General features: G+C 45.6%; 2 protein-coding genes across 3 annotated transcripts; both read left to right on the top strand.

Moving 5' to 3' along the window:
* The first annotated feature begins 4,872 nt into the window (after positions 1–4,872).
* Positions 4,873–6,454, top strand: gjb1a (gap junction protein beta 1a). Of its 2 annotated transcripts, none has more exons than XM_058383945.1 (2): positions 4,873–5,011; positions 5,132–6,454. In XM_058383945.1, exon 2 carries the CDS (start codon positions 5,146–5,148, stop codon positions 5,860–5,862), a length of 717 nt encoding a protein of 238 aa, XP_058239928.1. In that variant the 5' UTR covers positions 4,873–5,011; positions 5,132–5,145; the 3' UTR covers positions 5,863–6,454. The 2 variants fall into 2 exon arrangements, with proteins under 2 accessions (XP_058239928.1, XP_058239929.1); XM_058383946.1 differs by having other exon boundaries at positions 4,887–5,011; positions 5,125–6,454.
* Positions 6,455–6,891: 437 nt separating this feature from the next.
* gja2 (gap junction protein, alpha 2) lies at positions 6,892–10,255 on the top strand. Its single transcript, XM_058383944.1, has 2 exons — positions 6,892–7,036; positions 9,111–10,255. Exon 2 carries the CDS (start codon positions 9,135–9,137, stop codon positions 10,182–10,184), a length of 1,050 nt encoding a protein of 349 aa, XP_058239927.1. The 5' UTR covers positions 6,892–7,036; positions 9,111–9,134; the 3' UTR covers positions 10,185–10,255.
* Positions 10,256–10,493: the final 238 nt, after the last annotated feature.

Consider the following 10,493-nt stretch of genomic DNA (forward strand, 5'->3'; position numbering starts at 1 on the left):
CTCTGTCCTGTACTCTCAGTCCTGTACTCTCAGTCCTCTACTCTCAGTCCTCTAATCTCAGTCCTGTACTCTCAGTCCTCTACACTCAGTCCTGTACTCTCAGTCCTCTACTCTCAGTCTTCTACTCTCAGTCCTGTACTCTTTGTCCTGTACTCTCAGTCCTCTACTCTCTGTCCTCTACTCTCTGTCCTCTTCTCTCAGTCCTGTACTCTCAGTCCTGTACTCTCTGTCCTGTACTCTCAGTCCTCTACTCTCAGTCCTGTACTCTCAGTCCTCTAATCTCTGTCCTCTTCTCTCAGTCCTGTACTCTCAGTCCTCTACTCTCAGTCCTGTACTCTCAGTCCTGTACTCTCAGTCCTCTACTCTCAGTCCTGTACTCTCAGTCCTCTGCTCTCTGTCCTCTACTCTCAGTCCTTTACTCTCAGTCCTGTACTCTCAGTCCTCTACTCTCAGTCCTGTACTGTCAGTCCTCTACTCTCAGTCCTGTACTCTCAGTCCTCTACTCTCAGTCCTCTACTCTCAATCCTCTACTCTCAGTCCTCTACTCTAAGTCCTGTACTCTCAGTCCTCTACTCTCAGTCCTGTACTCCAAGTCCTCTACTCTCAGTCCTCTACTCTCAGTCCTCTACTCTCAGTCCTCCACTCTCAGTCCTCTACTCTCTGTCCTCTACTCTCTGTCCTCTACTCTCAGTCCTCTACTCTCAGTCCTCTACTCTAAGTCCTCTACTCTCAATCCTCTACTCTCAGTCCTCTACTCTCAGTCCTCTACTCTACGTCCTGTACTCTCTGTCCTCTACTCTCAGTCCTCTACTCTCAGTCCTCTACTCTCAGTCCTGTACTCTAAGTCCTCTTCTCTTAGTCCTGTACTCTCAGTCCTGTACTCTCAGTCCTCTACTCTCAGTCCTCTACTCTCTGTCCTGTACTCTCAGTCCTATACTCTCAGTCATGTACTCTCAGTCCTGTACTCTCAGTCCTGTACTCTCAGTCCTCTACTCTCAGTCCTGTACTCTCAGTCCTGTACTCTCATTCCTCTACTCTCAGTCCTGTACTCTCAGTCCTCTACTCTCAGTCCTGTACTCTCAGTCCTCTACTCTCTGTCCTGTACTCTAAGTCCTGTACTCTCAGTCCTTTACTCTTAGTCCTGTACTCTCAGTCCTCTACTCTCAGTCCATTACTCTCAGTCCTGTACTCTCAGTCCTGTTCTCTCTGTCCTGTACTCTCAGTCCTCTACTCTCTGTCCTCTACTCTCAGTCCTCTAATCTCAGTCCTGTACTCTCAGTCCTCTATACTCAGTCCTATAATCTCAGTCCTCTACTCTCAGTCCTGTACTCTCAGTCCTCTGCTCTCTGTCCTCTACTCTCAGTCCTTTACTCTCAGTCCTGTACTCTCTGTCCTGTACTCTCAGTCCTGTACTCTCAGTCCTGTACTCTCAGTCCTGTACTCTCAGTCCTCTACTCTCAGTCCTCTAATCTCAGTCCTGTACTCTCAGTCCTCTACACTCAGTCCTGTACTCTTTGTCCTGTACTCTCAGTCCTCTACTCTATGTCCTGTACTCTCAGTCCTCTACTCTCTGTCCTCTACTCTCTGTCCTCTTCTCTCAGTCCTGTACTCTCAGTCCTGTACTCTCTGTCCTGTACTCTCAGTCCTCTACTCTCAGTCCTGTACTCTCAGTCCTCTAATCTCTGTCCTCTTCTCTCAGTCCTGTACTCTCAGTCCTCTACTCTCAGTCCTGTACTCTCAGTCCTCTACTCTCAGTCCTGTACTCTCAGTCCTCTACTCTCTGTCCTGTACTCTAAGTCCTGTACTCTCAGTCCTTTACTCTTAGTCCTGTACTCTCAGTCCTCTACTCTCAGTCCTGTACTCTCAGTCCTGTACTCTCAGTCCTGTCCTCTCTGTCCTGTACTCTCAGTCCTCTACTCTCTGTCCTCTACTCTCAGTCCTCTAATCTCAGTCCTGTACTCTCAGTCCTCTATACTCAGTCCTATAATCTCAGTCCTCTACTCTCAGTCCTGTACTCTCAGTCCTCTGCTCTCTGTCCTCTACTCTCAGTCCTTTACTCTCAGTCCTGTACTCTCTGTCCTGTACTCTCAGTCCTCTACTCTCAGTCCTGTACTCTCAGTCCTGTACTCTCTGTCCTGTACTCTCAGTCCTCTACTCTCAGTCCTGTACTCTCAGTCCTGTACTCTCTGTCCTGTACTCTCAGTCCTGTACTCTCAGTCCTCTACTCTCAGTCCTCTAATCTCAGTCCTGTACTCTCAGTCCTCTACACTCAGTCCTGTACTCTTTGTCCTGTACTCTCAGTCCTCTACTCTATGTCCTGTACTCTCAGTCCTCTACTCTCTGTCCTCTACTCTCTGTCCTCTTCTCTCAGTCCTGTACTCTCAGTCCTGTACTCTCTGTCCTGTACTCTCAGTCCTGTACTCTTTGTCCTGTACTCTCAGTCCTCTACTCTATGTCCTGTACTCTCAGTCCTCTACTCTCTGTCCTCTACTCTCTGTCCTCTTCTCTCAGTCCTGTACTCTCAGTCCTGTACTCTCTGTCCTGTACTCTCAGTCCTCTACTCTCAGTCCTGTACTCTCAGTCCTCTAATCTCTGTCCTCTTCTCTCAGTCCTGTACTCTCAGTCCTCTACTCTCAGTCCTGTACTCTCAGTCCTGTACTCTCAGTCCTCTACTCTCAGTCCTGTACTCTCAGTCCTCTGCTCTCTGTCCTCTACTCTCAGTCCTTTACTCTCAGTCCTCTACTCTCAGTCCTGTACTCTCAGTCCTGTACTCTCAGTCCTGTACTCTCTGTCCTGTACTCTCAGTCCTCTACTCTAAGTCCTGTACTCTCAGTCCTGTACTCTCAGTCCTGTACTCTCAGTCCTCTACTCTCAGTCCTGTACTCTCAGTCCTGTACTCTCAGTCCTCTACTCTCAGTCCTGTACTCTCAGTCCTCTGCTCTCTGTCCTCTACTCTCAGTCCTTTACTCTCAGTCCTCTACTCTCAGTCCTGTACTCTCAGTCCTGTACTCTCAGTCCTGTACTCTCTGTCCTGTACTCTCAGTCCTCTTCTCTCAGTCCTTTACTCTCAGTCCTGTACTCTCAGTCCTGTACTCTCAGTCCTGTACTCTCAGTCCTCTACTCTAAGTCCTGTACTCTCAGTCCTCTACTCTAAGTCCTGTACTCTCAATCCTCGACTCTCAGTCCTCTACTCTCAGTCCTGTACTCTCTGTCCTCTACTCTCAATGCTCTACTCTCAGTCCTGTACTCTCAGTCCTGTACTCTCAGTGCTCTACTCTCAGTCCTGTACTCTCAGTCCTCTACTCTCTGTCCTGTACTCTCAGTCCTGTACTCTCAGTCCTGTACTCTATGTCCTGTACTCTCAGTCCTCTACTCTCTGTCCTCTACTCTCTGTCCTCTACTCTAAGTCCTGTACTCTCTGTCTTCTACTCTCAGTCCTCTACTCTCAGTCCTCTACTCTAAGTCCTGTACTCTCTGTCCTCTACTCTCAGTCCTGTACTCTCTGTCCTGTACTCTCAGTCCTCTACTCTCAGTCCTCTACTCTCAGTCCTCTACTCTCAGTCCTGTACTGTCAGTCCTCTACTCTCAGTCCTGTACTCTCAATCCTCTACTCTCAGTCCTCTACTCTAAGTCCTGTACTCTCAGTCCTCTACTCTCAGTCCTCCACTCTCAGTCCTCTACTCTCTGTCCTCTACTCTCAGTCCTCTACTCTCAGTCCTCTACTCTAAGTCCTGTACTCTCAGTCCTCTACTCTCAGTCCTGTACTCTAAGTCCTCTTCTCTTAGTCTTGTACTCTCAGTCCTGTACTCTCAGTCCTCTACTCTCAGTCCTCTACTCTCTGTCCTGTACTCTCAGTCCTGTACTCTCAGTCCTCTACACTCAGTCCTGTACTCTTTGTCCTGTACTCTCAGTCCTCTACTCTATGTCCTGTACTCTCAGTCCTCTACTCTCTGTCCTCTACTCTCTGTCCTCTTCTCTCAGTCCTGTACTCTCAGTCCTATACTCTCTGTCCTGTACTCTCAGTCCTCTACTCTCAGTCCTGTACTCTCAGTCCTCTACTCTCAGTCCTGTACTCTCAGTCCTCTACTCTCAGTCCTCTACTCTTGGCCACTTCATTACTTCGTATTATGTTTCATATAAAATAAAACTTTTATATGTTAAATACTTCTTTTTCATATTCTTTTATAACTTTCCAAATAATTGCTGTCTTTTTAATTCACAGTAAAGAGCAGCATCCTGATCTCACCTACAGCATAGTGTGTGTGTGTATGTGTGTGTGTGTATGTGTTTGTGTGTGTGTGTGTGTGTGTGAGCAAAGTAGTACAAGCAGCCATTGTATGCTTATGCTAACAGCAGTATGACTCATTAGCATTGCAAAATGAAACACAGTGTTCCCCAACAGGGTTAGAGTTATATCAGAGATATTTGAAGTGGATGCACAATATCTCTAATAACAACACAGCCAAGTGTGTGTGTGTGTGTGTGTGTGTGTGTGTGGAGCTCTGTTAGTGACTCACACTCCCACTCTGTAGTGAGTGCAGTATGTTGGTGTTATATTCTACATTCATTATATTTAATTATGTTACAAACTTAATGTGTTAAAGTTGATGATGAATAGGAAGTAATGACACAGCACACACACACACACACACGCACACACGCACACACACACACACACACAGTGTGACCTTCTGTCTCTTAGCCAATCTGACGCCCTCTTGAGGATCATGTGACTTTAGGGTCAGCGGGTGTCACACAGTGTGTGGGTTCAGTCACAAAGCAAATTTTGTGTGTGAGTGTGTGTGTGTGTGTGTGTGTGTGTGTGTGAAGTTCTTGAAAGAGAGAGAGAGAGAAAGAGAGAGAGAGTTCCAATCCACCCGCTGCATCACAAAGTGTACACACACACACACACACACACACACTCACACTCACTGAGATGGAGAGTGTGTGTGACCGATGTGGTTGAGTGTCCCTCCGGAAACACAGACACTAACATCATCTCCAGAGACGGGTAACTAACATGTCTGTCTGTGTGTCTGTATTTAATGGAGCAGTGCTATTGTGCAACATTATTAGGATATGACAGTGTGTGTTTTTCTGTGTGTGTGTGTGTGTGTGTGTGAGTTTTTAGAGCGGTGAGTGAGGATGAACTGGGCGACGTTCTACGCTGTGATCAGCGGTGGTAGTCGTCACTCCACGGCTCTGGGGCGAGTGTGGCTCTCAGTGCTCTTCGTGTTCCGTGTGTTGGTGTTAGCCGTGGCCGCGGAGAGTGTGTGGAGTGACGAGCGTGAGCAGTTCACATGTAACACACAGCAGCCAGGCTGCAACAGTGTGTGCTACGACCACTTCTTCCCCATCTCACACACTCGTCTGTGGGCGCTGCAGCTCATCCTGGTGTCCAGCGCCGCCCTGCTAGTGCACATGCATGTTGTGCACCGAAAGCACCTGCAGAAGAAGCTGCGGCGCCACCACCCAGGTCCGGGCGAGCTGGAACGGATTGCCGCGCGCGCCACCGAGATCAGCGGCGCCCTCTGGTGGACGTACGTCTTTAGCCTGCTGGTGCGCGTTGCCTTCGAGTCAGCCTTCCTCTACCTGTTCTACGCCATCTACCCCGGATATCGCATGTTCCGTCTGGTCAAGTGCGACGCCTACCCGTGTCCCAACACCGTGGACTGTTTCGTCTCGCGTCCCACAGAGAAAACCGTCTTCACCATCTTCATGCTGGCTGTCTCGGGTATCTGTGTTCTCCTCAACATCGCCGAGATCATCTTCCTCATCGCCCGCGCTGTGAGCAAACACCTGAACTCCAGCGAGCAGCCGCATGTGGGAGCCTGGATCAGCCACAAACTCTTCTCCTACTAAAGACATGTTTTATTTAAAGAAAAAACCTTCATCTTCACTCAGCTTCAACTCACTGCATCACCACGCCTACACTACCCCTACCCCTACCCCTACCCTAACCTCACTGCATCACCACGCCTACACTACCCCTTTGATAAATAAACAAACCGCTGTGATTTGTATTTAGCTAACATTAATGACATTGAGTAACTAATAAAGTTCAGAATCTAATCTGACCCTAAGCCTCTGTCTCTCTCAGCCTGGGCAGTTCACTAGTTAACTAGATTTAACTAATTCTGAGATGTGAAGTATGACACTGAATAAAAGAGATAGTTGTAGCAGAGAGAATGATAAGAAAATGAGAGACTGAGAAGGGTCCCTAGGTAGGCAGCATACTAGTGCTCCTTTAAATCCATAGAAGCTCAGGGGTGTGTGTAACGGTTGTTTCCTCCTCAGACATGCTGCTGTGATTTCACACCGTGATCCATGATGAGAAAGCTGTTCCATTTTCCCACAATGCATTGCAGTGAATCATTCTTGGCTAACAGAAGAGCTTACCTGGAATGGGACATTTTTGTTGACATCATCCTGTAATTTGCATATGCTAAATAAATCTGCTAATTAATAACAAAGTTTCCTGAATCATACTGAATCATAAACAGTGAATAAATGTAATATGTCCAAAAACTTTCTCACACACACACACACACACACACACTCCTAGACATGAATGAATGGGTGTGAGCCAGTGATAGAGGTGGAGTCAGAGTTGGGGTCAGTGTTTAGGGCAGTAGTGTACTGTAATGCTATTTAATCCATCATTATTACAGCTTTGTCTGTCTGTCTGTGTGTCTCTCTCTCTCACTCTCTTTCTCTCTGTGTGTGTGTGTGTGTGTGTGTGTGTGTATTTTCTCTGCAGCAGGGAGAATATATTTAGCCAAATTCTAAACATTACCCTGCCATCTGATTGGTTGAGCTGCTGTCAGTCTGCATAAAGGAGGCAGGATACGGTTTACAGTTCTCTCTAAGGGATTGTGTTGTCTGCCAAATTTAACCCCAACACACACACACACAAAACGTGTTTATTAGCAGATGGTTGTAACTTGTAGCCACAGTTTTGTTGTTGCTCTGTGTTTCACGTGTGTGTAGATGTGTGTGTTTGGACTCTCGTACTGGATGTGAACATATGGTGAAGGTGAGTCCCTATTTCCTGATACACACACACACACACACACACACACACACACACATCCCAAAACCACACTTTTACACACACCTACTAATTTATAGAAACCTATTCTAACTTTGAATTTGTTAACACATTCACAATTACACAGCACTTCACACACACACAGAGCACCACACACACACACACAGAGCACCACACACACACACACACACACAGAGCACCACACACACACACACACAGAGCACCACACACACACACACACACAGAGCACCACACACACACACACACAGAGCACCACACACACACACACACACACAGAGCACACAAAAAAGCATGTTTTTTATTCTTTGAAGTATTGAATACTTATTTCTTTATTATTTGTTTTGGTAATTTGGGTCATATTTATTAATGAGTTTATACTTACTGATTCATGAACACTAATTATACTGATTCAGTATGACTCGCTCTGACGATTCATTATGACTCGCTCTGACGATTCATTATGACTCACTCTAATGATTCATTATCACTCACTCTAACGATTCATTATCACTCACTCTAATATTTCATTATGACTCACTCTAATGATTCATTATGACTCACTCTACTGATTCATTATGACTCACTCTACTGATTCATCATGACTCACTCTAATGATTCATCATGACTCGCTCTAATGATTCATCATGACTCGCTGTAATGATTCATTATGACTCACTCTACTGATTCATTATGACTCACTCTACTGATTCATTATGACTCGCTCTACTGATTCATTATGACTCGCTCTAATGATTCATTATGACTCGCTCTAATGATTTATCATGACTCGCTCTAATGATTCATTATGACTCGCTCTACTGATTCATTTTGACTCGCTCTAACGATTCATTATGACTCACTCTAACGATTCATTATGACTCACTCTAACGATTCATTATGACTCACTCTAATGATTCATTATGACTCACCCTAATGATTCATTATGACTCACTCTAATGATTCCTTATGACTCACTCTAATGATTCATCATGACTCGCTCTAATGATTCATTATGACCTGCTCTACTGATTCATTTTGACTCACTCTAACGATTCATTATCACTCACTCTAATGATTCAATATGGCTTTTACTCGGAACACTGTTATCCAGAGTGAACCTTTTCTCTTTGTGGCTGTTTCTCTCAGAATCACTGATGCTTGGGTTTTAATGATGTATATTTTAATTAACTACTACTTTAATTAATTATGACTTTAATTAAGTAGATGTTCAGATGAATTATTATTGTTTACTGTATTTATTAAGACAGGGATTAATTTTAGGGACTCATCAAACTAATATTTAGATATAACATTATTTACAAGTTATAATTGTAATATCAGTCCACTGTGTGTGGAGAGATACTCAAAACTCACACACACACACACACACAGAATGATGTGGCAAGATGTCACAGGTTGTTGGCTGAATGCCTTTGATACCGCGACACTGAGGGTCATATGTCTATGACATCATACAGAAACAGGAAGTCATGTAAGACTAAATGTTAAACATTGGTTATATTTTTAAAGTGGAATCCAAACAGTTCTAGAGAATGAGAACTACACAGTTCCTAAATCAGTTCCTGGTTCCTGTTTGAACATTAAGGATATTAAAGTTGTTTACAGAAATATTTTGAAAAATATGTTAGAGCAATATGTTTGAAATCTCAGGGCTCTTCTGATTTCCTGTGAAGGAGATGTGATGGAGGAGAATTGATGAAGGAGAATTGATGAAGGAGATTTGATGAAGGAAATTTGATGAAGGAGAATTGATGAAGGAGAATTGATGAAGGAGAATTGATGAAGGAGATTTGATGAAGGAGATTTGATGAAGGAGAATTGATGAAGGAGATTTGATGAAGGAGAATTGATGAAGGAGATTTGATGAAGGAGAATTGATGAAGGAGATTTGATTAATATAATCAGCTGATTCAGAATCTGACCAGAATTAATTTACATCAGAGACAAAAACAACGCTGTAATACTCAGATATCTGTTTCAGATCCATTAACCTGTCTGATTCCCTCCCCTTCCACAGGCTGTGTGTGGATAGTGGTCAGTCATGGGTGATTGGAGCTCGTTGGGGAAGTTGTTGGAGAGCGCTCAGGAGCACTCCACGGTGGTGGGGAAGGTGTGGCTCTCTGTGCTCTTCATCTTCAGGATCCTGGTTCTGGGAGCAGCAGCGGAGAAGGTGTGGGGTGACGAACAGTCGGGTTTCACCTGCGACACCAAGCAGCCTGGCTGTCAAAATGTCTGCTATGACCGCACCTTCCCCATCTCACACATACGCTTTTGGGTCATGCAGATAATCTTTGTGTCCGTCCCCACGCTTATCTACCTGGGACACATCCTGCACCTGCTGCGCATGGAGGACAAGCAGAAGCGTGCAGATCGGGATGGAGCTGGGAAAGAGGAGAAAGTGACCGCGACGATTCGGGACGAACAGGGGAAGATCAGGCTGCAGGGGGCGCTGCTCCGCACGTATGTGCTCAATGTCATTTTCAAAACTCTGCTGGAGGTGGGCTTCCTGGTGGCTCAGTACTTCCTGTACGGCTTCGAGCTCAAGCCCATGTACATGTGCAGCAGCTGGCCGTGTCCCAATACGGTAAACTGCTACATCTCGCGCCCTACAGAGAAAACCATCTTCATCCTGTTCATGCTCTCGGTTGCGTGTGTGTCACTCCTCCTGAACTTGGTGGAGATGTACCATCTTGGCTTCACCAAGTGTCGCCAGGGTCTCCGCTATCGCCACTCCATCTCTGACTCTTCCTCCAAAACACCTAGTGAGGAAGCTGTCATTCCCTTTGTTGCCAGTTACCCCTATTACCCTGCCCATGCCCCGCCCCCTGAGCATCAGTACAAACTCCCGGACACTGACGGCTCGTTTCCCGCGTATGGCAGTCGCTCCGCCCACAAACAGAACCACGATAATCTTGCAGTAGAGCGCATCACCACGGAGATCAAACCCGATCCTGCGGAAACCAAACCTGATGAAGCCAGGGTGAAGAAAACCTCAAGCTCCGCCCCTGGATCACCGTATTACCAGCGCAGGCCAAGCTATGCTAGCCGCTATAGCAACAACAAGAGCAGACTGGACGATCTGAAAATTTGAGGAGCAGAAACAGCTACTGATACAACAATACACACACACACACATATACACACACATATACACACACACAAACACACACACTCAGGACTGCAGTGCTTCCTAAATATATATAAAAACTGTTAGCAGTAGCCACTACAGATAAGGTACCAGTCTTATTGCTAAATTTGACATGTGGCTAGTGTTACAGCATTAGCTTTAATACTATACTTAATGCTAATGTACTTAATGCTAATGTTCTAGCTGATGTGATGGTGTGTGAGTCTGTCAGAAATGAGTGTGAGGTTTTACGGGTGATTTAAAGCTGTGAAA

The sequence above is a fragment of the Hemibagrus wyckioides genome, linkage group LG28 (assembly GCF_019097595.1).
Source record: "Hemibagrus wyckioides isolate EC202008001 linkage group LG28, SWU_Hwy_1.0, whole genome shotgun sequence".
NCBI classification, from domain to species: domain Eukaryota; kingdom Metazoa; phylum Chordata; class Actinopteri; order Siluriformes; family Bagridae; genus Hemibagrus; species Hemibagrus wyckioides.